The sequence below is a fragment of the Phaethon aethereus genome (assembly GCF_964289735.1).
Source record: "Phaethon aethereus genome assembly, chromosome: 2".
NCBI classification, from domain to species: domain Eukaryota; kingdom Metazoa; phylum Chordata; class Aves; order Phaethontiformes; family Phaethontidae; genus Phaethon; species Phaethon aethereus.
The window spans coordinates 118,974,259-119,000,389 of NC_138582.1; the positions used below are offsets into that span (position 1 = coordinate 118,974,259).

Below are 26,131 nucleotides of genomic sequence, written 5' to 3' on the forward strand. Positions count from 1 at the left end.
GTGACTACAGTCAGAATTCACCAGCAAGTCATCCCACATCAGCCTAAGCCAGCTCCACAAGCAACTGAGAGACATAAAGCTCACAGCTGTTATAAAGAGCAAAAGTTTCATTCCTCTTCCTTTAACTTCTTCCTTCTCTGCAGCCCATTCCTGGACATGATTCAAAGGTCCTGCCGCACTCTTACATCAGATCAGGCAGACTTTTATCAAGCAGATTTAATTAAAGTGACACAGAATGATCTCCTTTTGCCACCAACTCCACAAATTGTCAAAAAAAAAAAAAAATGCTGTAGCATTTTTTCTAAGCATGCCCCTTAGAAATAAAGTGGCAGGATCTCACAGGGAAGGGGAGAAGAAGTCTGAAATGTCCCCTGAAATGTCCTGCTGAAAGCAGTGAGCTGTGACATCTGTTCACCGCACCTTGTAAAACTACCCTTCTATCTAAAAAGGTTGTTCTTTAAGTTTGAAGATGATTTAAAGAGCATTTTTCTGTCAGACATATCTTAAAGAATGGTTTGCTGTCAGCTGAACCCCAAGAGTCCCACTGTGCCTGCAGTTTACCATACCTATCTTCAAGTGCTGTAACAGAAAGACAAACCTTTTCAAAGCCTCTCTTCTCTAGCGATTACTTGCGAGGCAAAATTGCAAACTGAATTCAAGAAAATAAATATCCATACAGCTTTTTAAACAAACACTTGATTCATCTCATCAGCCTTGATGTGGAACTAAGGAACTAAATAGATGTTGTCACACCAAATATTTAAAAAGTAGGCAAGCAGAAGAAGTAAGCTGTTCATGCTGGGCCCAGAAACTGTAACAGGTTGACAGGACAGAATTATTTTCTCTGGAAAATTTAGCATAAACCTAAAGTCCTACAAAATAAATCCTAAAAACCAAGACTAATTTACTAAGAGAAGTAAAACCACTGTTCTTAAAATCAGGCTGAACAAAGCAGGATTGAAAGTGGTTTAGTGTATGGCTACTCAAGTTTTATTTCTGTTCACCAGAGAAATATACTTGTGTCCAGTAGTTTCTCCCGGAGTCCACAGCACAGTGTTACCTGCATACATCTATCAGGCAGAAGCACAGCCACTCTGACTCCATGTGCTGCCCTTATTGTTAGGAATTTCTGCAGGGCTGTGCAGATGCCCCCAAAGAGTAAGAAATTTGTGAATATGAGGGAAATAGCACGTGTCCTATCGGTGGCAAAGGGAAAGTTAAGCATAGTTTGGTCCAGGTCAAATCTGGATTGGAATCTGCTATTTATGTGGCATTACTTACAAATGTATTATCAAAATGGCAAATGAGAGGAAAAGATCACTTAATATACTTCTCCAGTCCCCAGCCTTCATGCTACTTCTCATTCTCAGCTGCTTACAAAGTATCAGGTCCTTCAGTGAATCAGAAACCTTCGTTACTTAGAACATTTGCTTCCAACTTACTGAAGTTCAACTAATCAGTGAAAACAGATGAATACTAAAAACATGAAAGAAAAAAAACCCTCCAAAAAACTCCAACCCTACAAGTGGCTCATTTCTTGTCCTGTAATTTACATACACTCCCACGCAGGGAGCCTGTAATGGCATAGTGGAATTTCACATGAATATACAATTACAGGTTGTATTCAGCAAAAAATAGGTCACAAGCAAAAGCACCTTTGAGAAAGAACAAACACCGGGGACTCTACCTAGGTTCCCAGCTCAGGAAAGGTGGGGGGTAGAAAGATGTCCCATCTGCAAACACAGCAAAGAGGTGAATAATGACAGTGAAAGAAAGGTGGGGGCAGGTCCATTTGCAAAATAGTACAAAAGTCTCTCAAAACTAATAGAGGGAGCTCAGTGTCTGCTCTCTTCCACTTCATACAATAATACGTAAGAATGAAAGGGAAATGGGCGTCGGGAATGAAGGAGAAAAACACATGGAGTCTTCACAGGCATCAGATGTAAAAACTGAACACAATGAAATTGTGACTGAATAAAAAGGGACTGCAGTCAACAAACAGATGAATGAAACTTCCTTCCATTTAAAAGATAACATAAAAAATGGCACCAGTATTACCACTGTGTGCTGCACATAACTCAGAGCTCGCTCAAAAAGCCCCTCAGCAAGAGCGAGCTAGCCTTTTATTCCTGATAGCTGCTCTGGCGCAGGATTAAGAACCACCACGTTCTGCCTCCAGCAGTGAAGTCAGCTTGAACACTGCTCTTCCCCAGCCCCATACTCCTGCAAGGCCCCTTTGTTGATAAACGCTGCGGTTTATCACAACTCCAGATGTGACAAAATGACCATTTTTGAGGCTGCGCTGTAATCTGAACCACTGCAATGATCCAGCTCCTTCACTACCTTTTTGTTTTCTGAGACTGGGTTTGAGCTAATAATGATCCCTCCCAGACCCAGAGCCCATGGTGGGCAGTGCAGATGCTCAGGCGGATCTGGAGGAGCCAGACTGTGTCTGCAGGGCCAAGAGTGTGCAGCGATAAGGGACCAGGCATAACCACCAACGTGCTGCATGAGCCACCTGGATGTCTGTCCCTGGATTCCTCGTACTGCCAGCAGAGGAACACAGTGGACAGATATCCAAGCTGTGATTTTCAGCCCAGTTACACACATAGCACACAGCTATACAGCCACTGTCTGCCCTTCTTATAGCATTTCCTGTTCTAAACCTGAGCTTGTCCAGGCTATAGCGTTCCTGAGTTATTACACCTGATGTACACAAGCATCTATTCAGGTACAACCTGGACAGATTGAAGCAAAGGTGACTTTTTATTCTCTATTATATAGTATCTAGCACAATGAGATCCTGATTCAGAAGTCAGGCTTTTAGAGGTTTGACCTATCAAAGAAATGGCCCTCCTTTAAAAAAGGACACACCTATAATTGTAATTAAAAAAATCAAACACATCGTGATCAAAAACACCAGCTAGGCTTGAGCTTAGGCACTATGTCTGCTCGGTTTTCTTGTTCACATAACCTCTTATTTTATTTCTCCCATTAAAAAAAATTACTGAAATACATAATTCATAATTTCCACTGCACTTTCAGAGGCACAGATATAGCCAAATCAGACCCCAGAGGCAGCAGTCCAAACTGCATCTCCTGTGATAAGCACTATCTCCAGTAGGAACCCTGGCTGACTCAAGGTTTGTTAAATGACCACCCTTATACTGTCTGAAGGAGTTATTACTACTCCTGTAGAGGCATTTTTCTAAATAATACAGCCAGGGAAAAAGAAGTAAGAGGCAGAACTGCTTGGGCGTTGTTTATATTTATGTATGGTATAATCAGGAAATATAGGTCAGCTACAAAAGATAGAGTTCTGCATATGACAACCAAAACACAGATGCGCTGTTTGCCACCCAAAAACAAATATGTAATTGTAAGCCATGTGTTGACAGTCCCACATTTGTACCATTTTCACTTCAAAGTTTCTTGTTACTTTGTACAAGAATTCATTAATTGCTTTTCTTTCTGTTAACCTTAAACACGGTGATATTTTAAAAAGGCATCTCTACCTGGAAGGCCATAAATCAGCAGTCACCAAGGGTCTGCAGAAACATGACCTATACATAATGTTTTCTGCATATGTACGGACATACAATTCATCTTCCAGAGCAGTAAAAATATTTACGTATTAGAAGCCATCGCTGCCACAAAAGAGCTCTGCTCATGTCCTAGTAAGAGGCAGACTAAAGCAACATGGGCTTTAACAATTGGTGTTGCAGCTTCATTGAAGTGCATGTGTTTGCCCTCATGCCTGGTGTTTTTCATGTTTTATTTCAGAAGGCAACAATACCCTACTGCACACAAATGAGGGAAAGTATGTAGAAAGGGTGATGGCCTATATAAGCCTCTCTTTATAGCCACCATCCAATAAGCAGTGATAAACAATGAACAATATCTAATAAAAGTCACAGACATCTGAGTAATACTGGTGGCATTTAGAGCTCTTCTCTCTTATTTATGTGACTCAGAGTCAGACACTCTGCATATTTTCAGTAGGGAATAAACAAACTCAAAGTCCTCTCCGCAGTACAATCCAAAATGTTCTAGAAGACCATCATTTTCCATCCTTATTGCAAGCTAAAGGCAGCCAAAAGCCATCAGACTTCCTTTTATACAGAACAGAAAACATTTCTCCAAAGCTGCATGATCCTACCCACCAAAGGTGGAGGCAAAGCCTGGAAAATTCTTCCAACTGTATCAGGACAAATTCCTTCAACAAGCCCAAGTATTCGCTCGATCCTGGCTTCCTGGAAATACTCACTGTACTATCAGAGTTTAAATGCCAATTTTGTCTGGCATATTGGAAAACGTTGTGTCACAATTCAGGGCAATTAGCAAAACAGTCTCACTCTTTAATTTGGGTGGAGGCAAAACACAGCAACCAATAATTACGTCCACAGTTTTCCTTGTGGTGGCCTTTGAAGTGTCTGTCAATTGAAACTTGAAAAGAAAGGAGAGAAAAAAAACACACAAGGGAAAAAACAAACTGTGACACATTGAGAAGGTTGTCTGGGGTGACAAACAGTTAAATGAAAAACTGAAACTGGTCTGCTAAAAAAAAAAAAAGCAGCACTACCTTATGAGCAACTGCTTTAGCTGTCTTGCTAAATTTAGTCTTTCTAAATGCTTAACTGTTCCTAAGTTCCCTTTATTTCTTCGATGGGGGTAAGTATTACAGCAAGAGAAAAGTTAGTTCATGTCTCAGCTGTGTTTAGCAGATCCTAAACAACTGTAAAATGTAAAACAAAACCAAAAGACCCTTCCGCTTAAGAGTAAGCCAAACTGAACTGCTAACAAGGTAAGCCATCTACGTCTATGCAGCTACGCTCAGGTCTACTTAGCTCAAAACCCACTGAGGTTAGGGAATCTGCATGCAGACTTCAGTAGGTTTTGAATAGTGCTCTTTTCCCATCGCTTAGAAATTGTACCTCTGCAGCACTACCGTGTACACTCTTCCAAACAATTTTTTTGGGGTCATAATTTCAGTAATTTCAGCAATTCTATCAGTAATGCTAGGAATGAATGTACTACTTGGTCTCGTTCAGATGAGCAGGTCCCATTTATTTAGACTAGACATTCCATTTTTGTTACAGCTCCAGCCATTTCGTTACTCTGTGCTGAAATCATTGCATCACTGAATCACTCATTGCCACGCTATCTGGGGACCAAAAAAAATAAGCCAATGTAAAATACAGAACTGGAAAAGGACAAGACAGCAGGTGGGAAGCAGTAGCAAATATTACACAGTCACTGAAACTTATTTCTACCTGATCCGCCAAAGAGGGAAGTGACATGCACTGAACGTCTCCTCAGACTTCAAAGAGTCCTTCACGTTTTACATATTTCAATTTCCTGTACACCACTTGTCAGCAGAATACTAAACATGCACAAATACCAAAGCTGAAGGGCTCAGCGCTTAAGTCTCAAACTCAACAGAAGTGAAGGCCTTAGCACAAACTTTTATTTGCCTTTCCAAGCAGAAGAAATCCGTGCAAAATCATTAAACCAGGTCCCCCAGTACCTACCCTCTTATCGGCATTGCATTACAGAAAATACTCTATGTTTTTACATATTTTAATATAAAATAAATTATTGTGGCAAACATTTTGACAGGCTCTGCAAGAATTGTGTTGAATGATTTACCTACCTTCTCTGTGATGTAGAAATTAGAGCTATCAGCATGCTGCAGTGCAAATTGATCATGATTTGCAAGAGACCACCTTAGAAATATGAAAATAAATTAATCACAAAATGAAATCTTAAAAATTCAAAAAGTACGCTTTACATACTTTTACTATGATCAAACAAATGCCTGTCATTCCCATGTATTTCTCATACTTTTCCATAGCTTTCAGTGATGAGTACCAAAGTTTAAGATACAAGCATGCTTACAAAGGGAAAACTTCAGTAAAAATACATCCTATAAATAAGATTTTCCCTTTGCGTATCTGAAACAAAGCCCTAAACATGACCATGGTCGAGAAAGAAATTACATAAAGAATACCTTTCTTCCATGGTAAAGATAAAAAGAAGGAGGGGGGAGAAAGAAGAGAAACTATTTTGTCGCTACAGTGACACTTCAGTGCTCCAAAAATAAGTTGATAATGATCTGATATTCATTCCAGATCTATAAAAAACAGCAAGCATAATTTTTGCTTGCAGTAAGCAAGATCACTAAATCACTGAAACAGACTCCAAAAAAATTTACAGTACCACAATTTTTATGCTAGCTTATACAATAACAAACACATACAATATTAAGTTGATATATTACATTACACATAAAATACCACGTTTTTATCTCAGCAGTAATTTGATGAATATAAACTAGTTTCTCCTCTGTGGTAGCACTTGCTTAAAACAGCATTTTTTCCCCCAAATGTATTAAAACTAAAGCAAGATATTTCTTTTAGCCAATTATTAGTTCTTATTGCAGGACTTGTGATTAATGTTTCAGTTTCATGGGAGCAGTCACATCAACTGGACCAGCTTACAGCAGCCACTGGACCCAGTGCTCAAAAATCAAAGCCACAGACAGCGCTTTAGTTCCTTAACCCAATGCACTGCAGGGATCACACATGTAAAGTGAGTGGGTAAATACATCTTTCTGCAGAAAGGCAATAGTCTAATTAGAGAACCCCCACATGATAGAGATGCTTTGTTGGGAACCTCATCTTGCAAGTAACCAATCCAAAATACACTGCAAAGTCAAAATCTGAAGATAAAACAACTACAAGATTTAAGAAACTAATGACTAATCATACAGGATATCTAGTTTTTCTTCAAAAAAAAAATTATCTCCTGGTTGGTTTAATAGTATCTAGTATGTACTATATGGCAAAACTTACCCATCGCAGACTTCTTTTATTATTGAGGACAGTGGCTTTTTCTGGTTTAAGGAAAAAAGAAAGAAAAAAAACAATCACCAAACTGAAGCAGCCCTGAGCTCTTAAAATATGCTTCCAAAACCACTGCCTGCAAAGAACAAAACAAGTTAGTAGTATTTCATTTTTTGTTTTGTATCAAGCTTGATATGACCAAAAAATTTTTTGCTGTTTTGGTCTGCTAAAGACAGCACTGCTACACATACACATGACGACATTATCAGTCCTTTTTGTCAACATTAGCCCACGCGGCATCAACTCAACTTCCCAACTAAGAAGCCAAAGGGTCTTTTGTGTACACTGCATCTCATTACCCAACAGAAACAGAAGATTCAGATATCAACATGAGCATTTTCCAGGAATGACATCTGAAGCAAGACGACATTCAATATTTTTAAATCTTCTTTTGTCCCTTTCAGATATGCTCATACGATGACAATAATCCTCTCTCCTAAGTACACATACACAGGTTCCCCTTCGACAAAACACCAGCTGGAAGGTGTTAAGATCCCAGATATATCAGTTCTGCTTTATTCTCTACATCTGCAAGCACGAGCATTAGGACTGACTGAAAACAGCTCTGTTGCTTTGGGTCCCAAAATAGAAGGAACAGTCTAGTCCAGTGATGTTGCAACACTCTGAACATTGTTATAAACATAGGGTGCACATGCAAGTGTTTTTGGAAGATTGCGGGCTAAAAGAAAATGCATCTTTATAACCCAAAATATAGATGAAGTTGCATGGCAAAAAAAAACCAAACCAAATTTCAATTTTGGATCAGTACCAAGCCTTTTTTCTCCAATACTGGGTGACCACACAATGTCACACAGATCTGTTGCTTTGTGAAAATTCGCCAAATCACCTAAAGAGCATAGGAGCCTCCTCTCTACCTAATTCCAATAATCACAGTTCACCGAACTCTTAAGAAGCAAAGAAAACAAACAAAACCCCAAAAAACCACCACACAACAACCCATAAAAAACACCACTGTTGCCAAAAGTAGTCTCCCTTTAGGGTTTATGGAAAAACTGATTAGGCTAAAAATTAAGTCAGTAGCAGGGTACACGATGGGGAGCAAGAATTATTTTTCGCTTGGATTTTTTTTCTGAACTGCATCACTGCGTAGACAGAAAAGCAAAGACACGAATCCCTCATCAGGTCAGATTCAGAGAATGCTTTGTTATTTCAATAGCCAAGTCAACTAAGTCAGTTTATAACCAGAGAAAAGTGTAACACAAGATCATTTTAATCAAACATGAATGAAAGTGTCTGCTGAAAGGATCCCGCCCCCCCCTTGCCATACCCCCTCAGTCCTTGGTTTCCATCCTTCCTCTTTCACTGCCATTACTATTTTCACGTGAACACCCAGATGAGCCACACAAGGGAACACGATCAGAGGGAACTTGATCAAACTAAAAATTGGCCCAGTAAAAAGGAAGAAATAGTTTTCATCCAACTCGCAATGTGCCTAAATGACTAGCAAATACTGGCACGTGGGAGAAAAGGCAAGAAGTGTGAAACTGCTCCCTGCTGCAGCAGCCAACACGTCCTCTCTCCACAGCAGCTTCTCCCCGTTCTGCTGGCTCAGCTGCTTGCGTAGCCATAACCAGGCTGTGAAGCAGATCACGCAAGAAAAAAGAGTGTGTTCTTCCCCATGATTTTTCAGTCTGATCATTTCCTCAGTCTGGATTACCGTGTCACTTACGTGCAGCTGCTTTCACCTGCTGTCCTCCTCCCCGAGGGGTTTTGTAGCTTCTGCAGTCCTGTGAAAGCAATCCCTGTTTCCAACTACTCTTTTCCCTCTATCCTTCCCCCCAAAAAACCCCCACAAACCAAACGCATTTTTCAGGAGGGATGGAGAGAAGAGGGAGGAGCACAGGTTTGTCAGGAGCAGGGCAACGCTGGTTCGCCAGGCAGCACACGCGTGCCAGCCTGCGGGTCAGCGGCTGCCCAGCGGAGCGCACGGCTCCGCATGCTGCCTGCCCCGCTCTCCTCCGGACGCTGCGCTGTGTCTCGCGCCGCTGCTTGCCTATTTTCATAAAAGTCATTAAAATCCCAGATACAAATTTTACTAAGGAAATTGCTATCAGCTCACAGATTTAATACAATGGAAGACAAAAAGAGTAACTGCCTCTCCCCCCCCCCTTATTTCTCTTACGAACTACAGCTTCCCATAAGAAACTATGACAAAAAGACATTTAACCAAACTGGCAATAATATAAACACTGGGAAGGTTGGATACGATTCCTTTCCAAATCATTATTTTGGTACTTCTAAGTCCTCCACACATCAGCTTTTATGTCCTTTCTCAATCCTGCTCATGTCCCTCCCCCTTTTCTAATTCTATACCACCTTTCCACTATTACATGACGTTATCTGAAATTAAAAATTTAGACCAAAAAAAAAAAAACCCAACAAATCAACTAGAACTTGTAAAGAAGAGTTAAAAAAGAAAAACAAAATAGTTCTTCAGTAATAAAAACTACTAATATAGCCAGGCTTTCACAGTACTGCTTTGTCCTCCTGTGGCACTACTGCTACAGCACTGAAGTGACTAAGTACAACTCATTTATCAGCAACAGGATGCAAAAAAAGCAGAACTCTTCTGGGATACAGAGTTTGCAATTAGTAATCTGACAGCACTTTACAAATTAATAAATGCACAATAAATACCACTGCAATCCTAATAACCTGCTGCTCCTAATCACCCCTCGGGCTGCACTCCCCCTACACCCAAGTCTCCAGACAAAATTCCTTCTCCTTCCCTGCCAAGCAGATAAATTGCCACCAGCACCGGCACGCGCAGCCGTCAGCGGGACGTGCCTGAAAGCAGGGGAGGGCCTGCCATGGCTCCCTCTCTGCAACCACCCGGTTGGGCTCCAGCCGGTACACGGGGGCTGCCGGAGGGCTGCGGCAGGCAGCCCGCCGAGCGGGCAGCGGCAGCCCCTGGCCGCCCTGCCTGCGCACAGCCAGGCCCCTGTGCCAGCAAAGCCCTGACTTGCTCTGGGAGCGACAGGCGGCTCGCAGCCGCGTCCAGAAGCCCGTCGCAGTCCTGCTGCTGGAGGCTCTAAGAGACCTATCTATATGCTCGGGCAACAGCAGCAGGACACGACTGGGTACCGTACGTATAGGAATGTATCGGTACTAGAAGACAAGCAAAAGTGGGCTACGGTGGTTTTTTCTTTTTGAACCATGGAAGATGAGGTAAAAGCCTACTTCCATTCTCTGCAGAGTAAATCCCCTCGGCCGGCCATCCAAAGACGTGAGGATTTTTGCCTGGCTGTAAATATCCGCCTGATGTCAAAGAGAATGAACTTGTTGGTTTTGTTATTTTAATTTCCATAAAATTATGTTTATGGAAATTTATATAATACATTTGCTGCATTTACAGTTCTAAAAAGTCAAATTCCCCTTATTAATGTACTTCAAAGAATTCCTTACAATCCAGACAGTCCAAAAATATTTCAAAGTCCTTCCATCATTGAAACAAGCATTCTGTGCTACTGTCTTTTAGTTTTAGGTTTTTTTGCCTCTCTTTCTTCCCCTACACTAGTAAAAATGAAGCGTGCTTTTACACATGCTGCGATGCTCATTTAAAGCTCTAAGATCAAGCTGAAGCTTTAATGCATGAAATAACACAGATCAAAGTAAATGTTATGCTCCCTATAGGAGATAACTCCTTCAGCTAACTTATCACAGCCATCTGCGCTGAACGCATTGGTTAGTATAGAAGTATTTTCCTAGGGTAGGTATTAAATTGTTATCTCAAATCCAGTGGGAAACGATAATAGGGCATTGTGGCCTCACAAGTTATTGATCTGCATACACGGGGGGCATCCTGCCACTGACACCAAGCGTAGGCAGCACTAGAGCTGATGTGAATTAAAACATCTTCAGTAAAGCTTTATCTGCGCTGACTGGTTAGTACAGGTGCCCACGATGCTGGTTAAGCCCCAATGATATCCACCACGCACTAATACCTAGTCACCACTTCTGTGCTCACCTGCGTGTGTCTCAGGTCATGTCTCCAGGTTTTGTGTGCCAAGATGCACACAGATCCCAAACTTAGTCTTGAGTCTGTGCCCTTGCACGGTACAGGACGTTGCTACTTGTGCAATATTTTGTAGAACTTCTAAAATAACTTGCAGAACACAGACTGAGATTTCCCACTCCAATTTCCTCACCCGTTTCATCCTTTCATGCCTACCCCTTGGGTGCCCCATAGAGGTAACCAGTCACCAGGGAGCGAGCTCTAAGAACAGGCATGCAAGAGTTTAGATTGGGTGAGTCCAGGCCACTGTTTTGTTGTAGAGAAGTTCTGGGATGAGCAAAAGAAAGCTAAGAACATTCAATACGCCAGTGCTGACCAAGCCCTAGGTCCAGTTCAAGCCACCAGTACACTAACCTGGGTTTAAAGCACTTTCAAAGCAAATGGCAACAGTGTGTGTGTGAACTGTAGAGGACCGAAGCCTAAGTCTGGGTTGAAACCTGTGTTATACGTGCAGTTCAGATATACTTTGATTGGGCTGTACCAGGGAATTGTAGATAGGTTTCTTGTAGGCCAAGGATAAATATCTTTCCTTTTCAAATAACTAGCAGAGATTCATAGCTTTTTCCGGGTTTTGGTTTGGGGTTTTTTTTGGACAACGATTGAGATCTCACCCTCCCTGGCTGACACCTTTTAATCACAGAAGTAACAAGAAAAACTTTAACCCTTGCTGTCAGTAAGCCTATGACAGAAAAACAGCAGATGTAGCACATTCGTTAGTGAAAAACACTCAGGATTAAAAAAAAAGTTCTCCTGCTGATCTATGTATCTGTCAAAAAACAGGATCTTAAGCCAGTAAATAGACCATTCTGTCTATAATTAAGGCAACCATTCTACTAACAAAGTTTTTAGTGCAAAAGCCATTTTTATGGCTATTAAAAAAAAACCAGAATAACACCTCTTTTCATGATCAGTGGAGGCTTCATCTGTTACTATCATATAGCAGGGGCTACAGAAACAGAAGCAGGACTGTCCAGTGGCAAACACCCCAGAACGTCGGGATGCCTGAGTCCTTGACTCACTATTTTGCCATTGGTTTCTCATGATGTAAGAGGCAAGGTCTTCCCCCGAAAGGACGAGGTAATGGATAGCTTTGGGCTTCAGTCTCCTCAACCAGCCTTTGCTGCTCCGAATCCCTTTGGGAATCAACTCTTGTCTATCGACTACAATGGAGCATTAGCAAGACCAGACTCTTAGGCATTGGGCATCTATAAAAGACAGAGAAGAGGATTTCCCTAACTCAGTGAAGCACCAGAGGGAGTGAATACCTAAAGAACAGGGACACCCCACCACTGCAGTAAAAGAGACCGTAAAACCCAGCCGAGGCCAGGTCTACACCACACAGTTCTCTCGGTGCAGCAACACAACCCAAGACAGAAGACATTCACACTCCAGAGCAGACAGGCAAAACTCTCTGTGCAGCTTGCTGATGGGAGAGAGCTTTTATTGTCTCAGTTCACAGCCCTTACGGTGGCAGTTTTAACATGTCAGTAGAAACATTTTGGTACAAATATGGCAGTAGGGATGGTTCTGCAGAGCACACAAGACTTGGGGAAAACCAGGTGTTCATGTCCTCTTCCCCTTCACTCTCAGCTGCAGCTTCCCACGTTACTCCCTTCCCCCAAAGACAGCCTCACTCCTAAATCTGCATTTCAGCAGATATAAGCATTGCCCCACAGATCATATCTTTAGGATGAAAGTGACTGTATGAGAAGGAAACAGTGAAACATAACATTACTAAAAAAAAAAAAACAAACCAGAATTTTACAGAAACTTCTTACTCCACATCTGATGTCCTAACAAGCTGTAAGATTCCCTGCTTCCTCAAGTATTTCACAAACAGGGATGCCAAAAACTCCCAGGCAAGAGTACTGAAGAGTTATAAAACACCTAGGGACCTACAGCTGTGGATTACAGCATATTTGTGTGCAACATGCTCACACCACATATTTAAAATACAGTTCTCAGAGGACCTGAAGAGTTACAAAGCAGGGCTTTAAGATGTGGCCCTGCACACAACCACTTTATTAGGTGAGCACACCTTTGAAAGCTGAATGAAGAAACCCCAAACCCACAGCTCATGACTGACACACTGCTGGCCTACCAAGGCAGGAAAGTCTCTGTGTGAGGGCACAAAAAACTTATACTGTGGGATTTTCAGTACTACTCTTTTGTACTACAATCTTGGAGTTCTGTAAGGAGAATATAATTGAATCATAAAGTGTGCCGGGATACTCTAGCTGGCCAGAATGTGAATGAAGTACCTTGTAATTAATTCAGTGGTGTGTAACTCCAGGAATCTCATCATTGCACATTTCCTTTAAATATAGCAGAATTAACTTTTAAGAGATGAGACTCCTGCTGTTTCTTAAAAAAATTTTGTGGATGCAACAATCTTACAGTCATGTTCAGCCTTCATCTTGAAAATGCCATCAGTTGCAGGCAGCAAAATTCAGGCTCCAATGCGGAGGTTCTGGCTAGTACTATGGGGCTAACAAAATCAGAGCCATGAATTAAAAAAAAAAAACAAAAACACACCCACACAAAAACCCCCACACCACAACAAAAAACAAACAAACAAAAAGAAACAAACCAAGGAAAGAATTAATAAAATGTTTCATCTCTTTCCTAAAATATTATTTCCTGAACATCCTTTACATTGGAAATCAGGAACACTGGAACACTATTTCTGCAGGACCTCAAGCGTCTCTTGGCTCGATTTCCACTTCCATAAAAAAATATTTAATTGCCTACTGCATTTAACTAATGTCTTCTAACACAGAAGACAGCACCAAGTACAAAGCATAAGTAGCATCCATTAGACTATCACTCACTAAATATTTCTATTTCTCCCCCCGCCACACACACAATTTCTTTTACAAATTCTAACCCTTCTCCACAGCTATTGAGCTTTGCTGCTGTCTCTGTATTCAACAGTATAGGACAAAGTTTTTATGTATTTTTCAGTGATGAAGTCCCAGCCATGCACCACAGGATGTCCGTCTGCAGCCTTGAAAGGCTCCGATCAACCAGTGGGAACGTGGCTTCGGACAAGCCAGACTAACAAAATGTAGCATGTGAGGATAACATTGCTCTTGTATCCAGGATGGCTGGCTGCCACCACAGCAAAGAACCAGAGCCCGAATGATGACTACTCCAACCCCATGGTCCTGTACGAAAATAAATCATATTTTTCGACACCCATTGTAATTAACGGCTATTGGTCCATTACGTTAAGAAAGCACTGCCTATGTATATACGTGTGTTAGGGCACTGAATTATATCCAATGCATTAAAACATCTGCATTATTGTTTCCAAGGTTATTCTTGTTGCTGAACAGCTTTTATTCCCCCCCTCAATTGAGACCTTTCATTAGTCCAACAAAGAAAATGGCACATTAAGTTAGTAGATAAGATTTCCTTACCAATTCTATTAATAATTCCTGACAGTAACAAAACTGAAAGGATTATAAAAATGTTAAATATGTTCACTATGTTTATATGCTGGTTAGTATCTCTTTTATGAACAATTTCATCTTCGGTTTTGTGAAGCTGAAATACTGCCGGGTACAACAAGGAGCAATAAAACATTAAATATTTGTCAGCATCTGTTTAACACTTAGAAGTTGATTTTAAGCAAGCCCTACCTTTAGCAACCTGGCTTAAGCTAGACAAGTATTTTATAGTCTTTTTGAAAAGGCAGCCACCTTTTGGCTCATCTATTTTCGGGCAAGGCTCCCAACAGCAGCAACCAAGCTCCTCCTTCAGAAATGGCTGATACACAGCTGCAGTGGCCAGCCTCAAGCACGAACTCCCATCTCGGACCTGACAGGAAGGTGCTGCTGCTAGCAAAGCCAGGCAGGGAACACTTTTATAAGTCAGGGTCAGAATTCCCTCCTCCATGAGCTGCTTCCTAGTCCTCTATCTTCAAGAAACTGGGATCTTGTCAGCTGTTAAAGGCACTGACCTTTCCCTTAACTACTTTAAACTCACGGTGTGCAATAACATTGGAAATCTTCACAACATACATACCAAAAAGCATTGGTAACTCCAGTTACTGCAATACTATTACACTTTTTGGATAAAAGTCCACATAATTTTGCAGGTTTGTGGGAAGGAGGCAAGAGGCTCTCCCTTCCTTCATCCCCTCAGCACTAAGCCCCTTGATTTTGAGGGAGTCAGAACCAAGCGCAGGGAGCGACACTTCGTAGTGCAGCCCCTGGTACAGAGATAAATCAACATCCCTTTCTTCTTCACCACTTGAATGATGCTGGTGCTCACTAATACTGCATACATTTAGACTCGTGATGTCAGAACTGTATCGGTATAGTGCTATTACTAGTGACAGCACTTGCAGAAATTACAGCTATTCTTAGTCCACACACGTGGCAGAAGTGATGTGCCACTTTCTTTTCTCTGATTAAGCATTTCACAAACCCTTTTGAACTACATTTCTTCCCCATAGTTCCAGAAACACTCCTCTAAATCAATTAACAACCCCCAAGGGTCCAGATTTAGGTCTGAAACCCAAAACAATTTGAAAGTTCCCTTTAAAAAAGAAATTTCACTGTTTTCCTTTTAATATGCAGTGAAGTACAATGACTTCTCTGAAGAAAAAAAAACAAAAAACAATTAAAATGACATTTATAGCATACACTGGCAGAGAAGAGAAGAGACAGCTTGAAAGACACTCTTAAAAGATAAACTTGCTGACTAAACCTAAACCTTAGAGAAAGCATTAATGTAAAGCAGCTCATGGTTCTTCCCATGTGCTGCACTGCACTGTATTAACACGAAATTGCCATTTGACAGTGCTCCTGTAAATTTTGCCCACTGTACCAGATTTGTGCTTTGAAAAGACAACACAGCTTTTTTTTTTTGCTAATGTAAAGATTCACAACTGCTAATTGAATCTATATTTAATGATCTCATAGATAAAAGTAAACCTGAAGGAAGAGACTGTACAACCAAGTTTAATTACAAACCATTCCTTTCTGTAGGAACAACGTTTACCTCCAGTGGTGAGGAAGTTCATCCCTGAGTTTAGAGAAACCTGGTTTTAGTACAACTTGCGTTAACACACAAGAGTGGATTTAAATGGGGTAAGCTGAAATATTTATTGTCCCCAAATACCCATCTTGTGCCTCTCCTGGAAGCTGCTTCCCCTGCAGCAGGAACAGTGAAGCTGTAAATCCATAGAACAAAGTATCCAGGTAACACAAAACGAGCACTGGCTACCTAAAATAATTTGTGCTGTGAAAAAAACCCCAACAGTTGCGAATGAGTTATACATAATGGGCAGAAATTAAAGCATGCAAATTTCCATCTGAACAAGAAACAAGAAACAAACATCCTCCTATGAAATGGCTGTTTCTGGGACAAATAAAGAGAAGACAGGAGAGAGTCGCCAACATCCCGGTTCACCTGTACAGAGTCCACGCAGTCCTGCTCTGAACATCTTCCAGAATAATCGGCCAGAAGATTGGGAGAAGAAGATTAACAGGCAGTCAGCACCTACCAGTCATTTCTTCCCCTGACTGCACCCCTAAGTCCACAAAAAGATCCCAGCGCAAATTCAGACACCAACCCATTTCCATTCCTCCCCTTACATGACAGGAAAACTTAGAAGTGGCAGATCATCCCTATACCCAGCTCAAAGTTATAATCAAATCTTTTCATTAAAAATTAATTTTGACCACAGTACTAATATTGCCAGTAGGGATTTATGCGGGGGGGAAGAGTCTAGATGTTATTTTTCAAATTTATAATTGAGCAAAGTGATGGAAATGGGGGGAAACCCAAATGAAAAAACCCAAGTATTCTGGAAGACATTAATTAAATTCAGTCAAGTCCATCTCTCAAGGAGAAAGCAAAAGAGTACATTAGCTTGCACATGCTTTAAAATCAGCTCTAACACATACAGGCAACAGCCAGTTGCTAGCTGTACTGCAACTTAATTAGTCCCCACCTGGTAAGAGAGAGGGCAGTAAATAATATACAGTTTCCCCCTCCCTGTTTAAAGCAACTTTCCAGGAAAAAAAGCAGTTGGAAATCCCTGATGTCAAACAGTACATTTCAATGAATGAGAATAAAGGTTTAGGCACAGAGGCTGGTTCTGAAAAGCACTTAATTATATATTAGTTGTGCAGGCAAAGAGTCTCTCTAAGTCAGGGAGACTAATTTTATATGATTAAAGGTAAAATCATTACTGATGAACCCAGGTTGACAAACCTACAGAAACGTAGCGGGAAACATCAACTAGGAAAAGCTCTGTGCCTCATGAAGTCCAGGTTGTCAGAAGTCATGCGCCTGAAGGGGAGGTTTTTAATGTAAAGTTTAATACATTTGGTGGAAAAAAATACTCATGAGCTCTTTTCAGGCCCAACACCTTCTAGTACACCACTGTCAATCACTGTGGTTTCACAGTGACATTTCCTCATTTTGAAAATATTTTCTTCTCTTCATTGCTAAGCAAAATATGCATATACACAGCAGGTGGAATGGGATACTGTGCAACTGAATATAAATAAATGCTACCAAGGTTATACAACAAGCAACCTGAAAAAAAAAATTCCAGATTTTCCTCTGGAAAATACCTCTTATATGGTATTTGTACTTCAATATTTGGAATAACCCCAGTAGTCTGAAAGAGAAAGAACTTGCATCATCCTACAGTGAGGTTTATTTGTTGTTCTTTTTAAATAATACAGTACTGTTCTTTTAAATACTGTTCTTGCAGGTAAGGGATCAGAGAGGGAGAAAACTGATAAGGCAAAGTTTTTAGGATTTTCTGAATATATGTCAAATGGTGCTTGAATCAGCAGATCTCACCTGGGAGACAGGGACTGGCTGTAATGTCTGGTCAATGGGCAAGTCACTTTTCTGCCTTCCTTTTCCCTCCTCCCCTTTATCATCTCCGACAGCTAGCCATCTGAGCTATGAATCATCTCCTCCACTACAGCTCTCCAACTAAATAGATGTTTTAAAGGAAACAGATTGGGGAAAAGTTAGCATTAAGTGAACTAAAGTCAAAGCCATGTGTTTAGAAGCATGTATGTTTTCAGGGCTCATTACCACACTGCTCCAGCCTCTGAAAAAGGCAAATGTGTGGGTTTGTGTGTATGGGTATTAGGAAGGGATGCTTCTTCCCCATCTTCATTTCCTGTCACCACACCTGTATTTTCCATGTCAGAAAGGTAAGGGATGAGACCCCCAAACTTCATTCCCCCATTTCCCTCTGCGTCAGGAGCAGGCTGCTGTTAGTCTTCTCCCTTTCAACCTTATTTTCCCTCTTCTTCCTCATTCCCCCATCCCCCCTGTCCCCCCTCTAAAGTGGCATGAAGAAGCTTACAACCAACTTGGCAGGCTGCGTTGGAAGAGTTCTACCTGACATAAGTCAGCATTGATCCTTCTTGTCCCCTCTAAATCTTAAATAATAAAGGTAAAAACAAGGTTCCAGGACAGTAAGATAATATTTCAGATAAGGTATGATTTTTTTGGAGAGTTACTTTAAGCTGTTTTGTAAACAAAAAACAATAATTTTGGTATTATTTTACTGTTGCCTGTAAGCAGACTGCATAATATTTGTTCATTTTTGTCCCCACCATACTTAGTAGCAATAAAGCTGTTCATCATGACTAACATGCATCCTTCCCTGAACACAGTGTGCACAGTGTCTACTGTTTGTTATATAAGGAGAAAAAAGTAAAACATTCTTCACTCCAGAAGGCAAGAGATTTGCATCTGTAGATATATGCTTACTAAAAAATTTCAGCAAATGAAAATGGAGAAGCTTAACAGGTCTGAAAATCAAACTACAAAGTGCTAACCACTTGGGAACTCCCCTTTCCTCTAAAGGATATTTCAGAGTGCCTAAAAATCATACTGCTCTTATCCCAGCCATCCTCAAGTACCATGTTTCTCCACAGTTCACACAGGAATTTCCCAGGCATATGCCACAGAAGGGTTAACTAGAAGTGAAACTGACTGCATTGTATGAAGAAATTAGGATCCCATTTCAGTAAAACATTTTCAGCATGAATTCAAATCTTCTCCTCTCCAAGAGAACTTTAAAATGTACTTGGTCCCCAGATACACTAGGGTCTAAAGCACATTATAAAATGCCTTCCTTCACTCGGAATACTGTTTACAGAAATAGTAATTATTCTAAACAGGTAACATGCTGTATGATTTCAAAATGTTGTGGCTAAGCTGTTCAATATTAAAGGAGTTGCTTTTAATATTAACACACGTGCCACAAAAACAATCTCAGAGAAGTCCAGAGCATAAAACACAGCACTTTTCTAACTTGATTTGGTTTGTTTCCCCCCCAGATTTCCTACAGAGTGTCTTTAATTTATAATCTTGAATTTGTTAGTGGCTGTACACTGCTTCAAATCAGTCCACGGGGCCATTGCATTAGAAATAACCAGCTAAACAGGACAGCCCCTGGGATTCCTGTATGGAACAGCAAAGATCCTCCTGCTCACTGTGCACCACTATTTAAGTTCCAAAACCTGCACTTGCTGCAGCCATACAGTATGATCCTATTCCAAATGCAAAGCACTGACTAAAAATTTGAAGACTTTCCACCCAGAGGTAACACCACTACCACAATTTTACAGTTGAACAAACTAAGGCAACAAAAGTGTTAAGTGGGTCACATAAGCAGTAAACACCTTATTTAAGCAGCTGTTTAAAAAGAAAAAGCAAATTAAAAAAGCCGACTAAACACATCAAAAACATTAAGCAGTACGAGAGGAAGAGGGTTACACCCCATATAAAAAACACCGTCTACTACACACGCACTCACAGAAACATAGGTGCGCATCTAAGCAAACAGAAATGCAGGGGCGCAGAGAAGAACTTATTTACGCGCAGGGCCGGCCGAGCGCACATACACAGGCACTTACTTGGTCTATTTCCATTAACTTGGGGAAGGCACCTGGCCATTCGATCGCCACCTTCACTATATCAGCAGGAGGGGGCATTGCGACGCTGCTGTTCTTCGGAGCCGGTACAACCGGACACTAAATACTGCAGAGAGTCTCGCTCATTCACACCTGCAGGGAGAAGGGGAAAAAAAAAAAAAAAAGAAAAAGAAAATAATACAGCAGTTCAGACAGAACTCCGGCACTGCCTCATCATTTCCTACGTTTTGCCTGGCTGGGCAGGTGGATGAAAATGTACGTGTGTATGTATGTGCACGAGCAAAAGGACGGCACATATGAGAGAAGCAAACACAGGACACATCGCCACGACACGCTGCACGGCTCGACAGTCGGTTAGAAAGATGGCTGAAGCACTGAAACGTACGGTGAATAATAGGCATGCATTACATTTAAATAGATGAACTATTTTTAAATATTATTAAATACGCTGGTGGGAAAAAGCGACAAACTAGAGGAAGCTCCCGTTACAGCATCGCTCCTGGAGTCCCAGTGAACGTGACCGAATCGGTTAAAGCTGGCGCCAGGAGAAGAGATTGCCCAGGAAGTTATGGCCAGGAAACACTGTTTCTTTTAACTATAGCAATGATCTTCTGGGTGTTCACAAATAGATCACTGCACTATAGCAACCAGCATGTCAGGAAGAAGGCAGAACACACAGCAGTTTCCACATATACACACACACACACACATACATCTCCTCACCTAACGGTTCCAGAGATACCCGTATATAAATACTTCTTTATGGTAAATCTCAGGCATGTGAATACACGAGGATATGGTATACATTCACAATGATATAATCAGCTACATAAAACCTCATAGTTCTGCAAGAGCGTGAATACCAACAGGATCTCATGTCAAGTACCGCAGGCTGTGAATTTTGGGGAAGGAGAAGAAAGGGGAAGAGCCAAACCCTCAGGTTTTGCAGAATTTAAGTTCTGTCTCTTTTGGCTCATCAGAGTTTGTAACCTCACAGTAACAACAAACATTTTTCAAGGGGGTGTAGTGCCTCTCTGGGCTTGCAAACAAACCTTTTGCACCTCTCTCCCAGCTGGGTGGTAGCAGGACAGCCGCTGAAGTAGCAAAGCTCTGCAATTCTCCGACACAGCAACCCGTGCACCCTCCTGCAGGCGGGGAGGTTCCTGCTTGCTTTGCCAATTCGCGCACGCTCTGCCGAGACCCGGCAAAATGCTATCACATATGACAAAATGAGAGAAACTGTAGAAATCCCCAGAGGTGCAGTCCCACTTGTTAGCAGAAAAGAGAAGGAAGTGGTGAAAGCATGGACACATGCTCGCACATACACCCTTTGAAAGAGCTAAGGCAAGAGACGAGCTCACAGAATCTACCAGACATCCAAAAGTCATGAAGAGGTACAGGGAAAAAAGGTTCTGACCACCTTCAGTTGCTGCTTCAACTAACCCAGCCTAACAACCCTTCTCAGTTGCAGCATGAAGCATGAACTCAGATCAGCTTCAACAAAATCATGAAACTATCCCTTTATGAAGAAATTTTGTACCTTCATCTCATACTACTTATAAGTGGGAGTTAATCCAGCCTTCATGTATATGGCTCTACCTTTCCTTTTTTCTTGTGTGTCCTCTGGTCTACTCTAAAAAGGCTTGGTCCTCCGCGTTTCCGAGCCCTGCTACATTCTACATAGGGTTCCCAACACATACTACAAAAGCAACTGATGAACTTTAACGCTCCAGCAATTATTTCCAACAATGGCAGTTCTGATGCCGACGGGATCGCACGTCACCGCAAAGCGAAGTGCGAGGCAGTAAGACAATGGTCGGTCTATAAATAAGACTGGATTGCAGGAAGCGCCTTCGAAGTCTAAACAACGTGATTAAGGAACGCAGTGATATTGTCTGCATTTGGTAGATGTTACAGGGATCGGGATGAAACACAATTAAAGCATGCAACTGCCTTGCTGGTCATTAAGAATAGTCAGACATTCACTTCTGGATGTCTTTCCCCTGTAGAGCCTGAGCGGATGCGAAGTCCCCGCCATTTCTCCCCTGACACAGCTCCCGCTCCCGCCATTTGCATCTCCCGGGCGCGCTCCCCTTGCCGCGCAGCGCAGCGACTCAACTAACCTGCAAAAAAGTATTTTTGGCCACCCGCTTTTTACCACGTTCAAGTCAAACAGCTTCCCAGAGGTGGCACAACTCAGGGCAGGGGGAGAAGCAAGACTCATGGGCAGATAGGAGCTGTTAATCCACCTCGACAGTCAAATGAAACCGCGACCTTGGCACCTTTTTGCTCCCCCACTCACAGCGATGATGCTTCCCACCTCCTCGGCGGGACAGTCCTCGGTAGCCTCAGCCTGGAGACGTTTTGGTATTAAACGCCCGCAGCGCTTACACAGAGCAGGCTGACGCCGTGCCTGACTGACAGGCTTCTCCGGGCACTCCCTGGCACGGCCCCGCATCCCTGGCAGGAGGGAGGCTGGAAGCCCCAGCCAGAGCCTGAGTTAACCGGCTGTGACACAAAAAGAGCAGCAGCAGCTCCTGCCAGACAAACTTGACTCAGGATAGCTTCAGATGAGTAAGTCCTGATTTTCAACAGTTATATTTTCCTCCCATCACTTTCTTCTACAGTTTTCATGAGGGGGGAAAAAGAAAAAAAAACCACACGCACAACTCTGTAGATTTATATCACATATCTATGGAGAGAGAACGGAGACCTATAAAAACCATAGAATCCACCTAATGCGTGGGAAACACTTTTGTTTTGACTGGGAAGACTGGGAAGCAACTTGGAGCACTGTCACCCCTCGCCGCAGCAGCAAAGGGAAGGTAACTGGCAGCCCAATACCTGCCCTAGGAGGTTAGACAACGCCAAAGCTCACGACGACCACTGAACAAAAAGCGTTGATTCATGGCCGCTGGCCACAACTACAAAAGGAAAACAACATCACACAGCAATAAATTTGCAGAAAACTCCCACTCTCACATGCAAATGTGGGCATTAACCCTCATATTGCTTGAGTCCGTCTTAACGGGTCACACAGGAAGAAAGGAAATGGTTTAAGAAAGAAGAGTCAAGGAAAGTTGACAGGAAGTTGATCAAATTCAGCTATGGAAAATAAGCATTTGCATTCCAAAGCCAGGTACAAGAGAAGTCTGCCACAGCATTCAGAAGACAATTTCAATGTGATTAGTTTTAATGCAGGCTAGCACAGATCTCCTACATAATTATAATTATTAATATATGTAAGCTTATACAGTCATAAAACACAAAGCAAAGTGACAGATCTTTAGCTAATACAAATGGATGTAGTTCCATTTCTCCCACCAGGAGAAGAGCAATTCAGAGACATCAGTGTCGTCTGAATCCTGAAAAGTGTATATAAAATCATCGCCACAAATTTCTTTGTTTCTCAGTGGACATTCTAGTCAATTGTGATGACCTTTTTTTTTTCCCCTAGTTTATAATCTTATGAATCCAATGCAGGATCCAAAACATAATTTAGTTTTGTTCCACCTTCATGGCAGTGCCAGAAACAATTTTTTTTTTTTTTAGGCCAAAATAGATGTTTAGCTGTCATCACAAAGTTATGATTGCAAAGAAAATCCTGCAATCTACAGTGCTGACAATTACAAATTACCTACTGTTTATTCCAGCGGCATGCCGTGTGTTAGACACTGTCCAGTAAAATAAGGAAGGCACGATCCCTGGTATGAAACGCTTCCAATTTAGTAAGCAATTTTCACGATGTGAATGAAGAACTAGAACAGATTTAAACCGCTTTTTGTTATGCCAGCAGCAGTCAAGAAGCGAAAAGGATACGGATGTCGCTAAAGGGTCTAGTTCCAGAGTTTTCTCAAGTGCAATTCCTTTTTCTCTCCCAGTGGGATCTGAGAAGCACCGACATGTAAGAGCAACACTGCAACTCATTTTTACAACGTTCATTTTCAAGGCAGACTCTGAAGGCAACAGGATGCATGTGCGGGCACGAGGGTATGAAGTGGCGGAGGGGGGCTGAGGAAAAGGAAGGCAACTTCCCACGATTTTCCCTAATGTGTGCATGCAGCCGTAACCTGGAGGAGGCTCAAGCAACTTCGAAGCTCAGCAGCACACTTTTTTATTATTTGAGGGGAAAAACCCCCACAACCAAAACCATCCCGACCAGTACGCTTTCTTAGATCAATAAGGCTTTTCAGAACTATGACAGATTAGCCCATTAAAGTGCAAATTCTGCGAGTTATTGTTACTACCACATACAGTATGTTTCTGCTTTTCAACCATACTATGCACTGCTTCCAGTAGTCTACTGAGTCAGAGTAATAATCATTCAAGTTGCAAATCAAAGTATGTTAAGTTTAAAGCAAAAATGCATCAGCACAGACGTGCAAACTCTCAGTTTACCTGCCTGGCTCTGAGGGATTAATTCAGCACATGCATCAGTAAAACTTATTGAATTTTCCCCTTCTACCTATGCATTGCATGTAGAAAGCAGGATTTTAGTCGTGTATGAAATTAGTTCTTAGCAGGATTCTTCTTTTTTTTTTTTTAAAACTTGTTTTGCAATTTCCTTGGCACTTTCCATACCAGGTTCTCAAAGTACTTTAAATAATTTACAGCTATCAGAGCACATCTCTCAAGAAATAAATTATATCCTTATTCTACAGACAGGAGAAAAAACGCAGGCTAATAGGAGTTATGTGACTTGCAGTTCTAGTCTTAGATGAAAACAGCAGCCTACAACAGCTCGTTCCTCCTTTTACAGAAGGATACTCAAACGGCAGGCCCGGTCATTTCGCGACCGGCTCGCGTAAAGGAGTTAACGATTAAAAAGCGACCGAAGGAACGCCGCGCGCATTTGGGAATTTAATAAAACAAAGCACGTGTTTCTCCTCCCCGGACAAAAGGCAGCAGCGTATACAAGGATCACCGGGCGCTGGCACGGATCCCCCCGCTCCCGCCTCGCAGAGAGGGTCTCCCACAGCATCTCCTCGAGGCGAGCGGAGGGGAGGGCAGCATGGCAGCCAGGACAAGGGCGGAGCGGGTGCCAGCAGGAGCTGAGCCCTGGCCGGCCGCGCAGGGAGCCGCAGGGGGAGGACCGGCGCCGGCCCCTCCGCTCGGGCCCTTACGTAAGTAACCGCTTCTTGTCAGGCCTCATCGGCTCCCTCCGCTCGGCTCCCGCCACCCCAGCAAGCGGAAAGTAAGCGGCAAGTTCGGCTGGAAGGTGCCTTGGGGACCGAGTCTGATGAACGATTTTAGAAAGACAATCCAACGCTGGATTAATATCCCCCAAAAGAGTTATTTTCGGTGTTAAACTGCATGACTGAACAGCCGAGTCTAAGGATTTGTAAACATGCTCTACCACCTCGGCAAGAAATAAAAACCGGGCACAGGAGCCGGGGGGCTGGATGTACGCTTCGGGTACGTGAAAAGGCTTTCATGCTGCCGCCTTCCCTTTCGTTACGCCTTTGGTGCTAGTCACCCCTGAACTAGGCAGGAGTCAAAGTTCCAGCGGACCCTGTGTCAACAAAATCCACCGATGCTTTGACAGAAGTAGAAAATCAAGCCGTATGGGAGCCGTGAGGTATAGTCTAGTCAGTGATGGAAAAGATGGGGTGATCTCAGACAACCCAGGGGGGCTGCTACCCCCTCTGCAGCAGCCACCGACATCGCAGGAAGAGCCGACCCTACTCAACAGGCTTCCACGGTTCAGACCAGTCCATCAGCTTCCCAACGGGAACGTTTCTTTGATGCTGAACCTGCAATCTGCTGACCCATAACACATCATTAGCCCAGGAATGCACCATTTAATATTACAATAAAACAAACTTTTGGACCCTTCAGGGTTAAATACACCACTTTTCCTCTCCAAAATACCTGGAAACCTAGTTTTGGAGGAGATTTTAGGAATATGGGTGTGAAATATACAGGACAGCTTTTGCCACTGGCGAAGCCACCCAGAAAACGTGGTGAATATTTGTGTGGTTACCACCTGTCCCATTCTCACATACCCATAACATTTCTTTACAATTTTATTCCAAGTATTTTACCTTTCCCACAGTCGTCTTGTTGTTCCTCTCCTTAGGAAGCATTTTATGTGGTTGAGGTTTCACTATCATTGACAGGCCCACTTTCAAAAAAGTACTCTTCAAAACTAGAGAGAAAAATAGGCTTTAAAGGGTGCTTGAAAATAGAAGGTGGACGAAAACACAACAGACTGGATGTACTCAGAATACGGTTAAGCAGGCTGCCAGGTCTTGTGTCTAAAG

At 42.2% G+C, this 26,131-nt stretch overlaps 1 protein-coding gene across 1 annotated transcript in view; it reads right to left on the reverse strand.

Annotated features, from left to right (window-relative positions):
* Nucleotides 1-20,342, reverse strand: part of ELMO1 (engulfment and cell motility 1) — a 256,338-nt gene extending 235,996 nt beyond the window's left edge. The window contains exons 1-3 of the mRNA XM_082014822.1: nucleotides 19,851-20,342; nucleotides 6,855-6,895; nucleotides 5,654-5,726 (exon numbers count right to left, since the gene is read on the reverse strand). Coding sequence (XP_081870948.1) covers nucleotides 5,654-5,726; nucleotides 6,855-6,895; nucleotides 19,851-19,928 — 192 coding nt within the window. The 5' untranslated portion in view covers nucleotides 19,929-20,342. The remainder of the gene's footprint in view (nucleotides 1-5,653; nucleotides 5,727-6,854; nucleotides 6,896-19,850) is intronic.
* Between the last annotated feature and the right edge of the window lie 5,789 nt (nucleotides 20,343-26,131).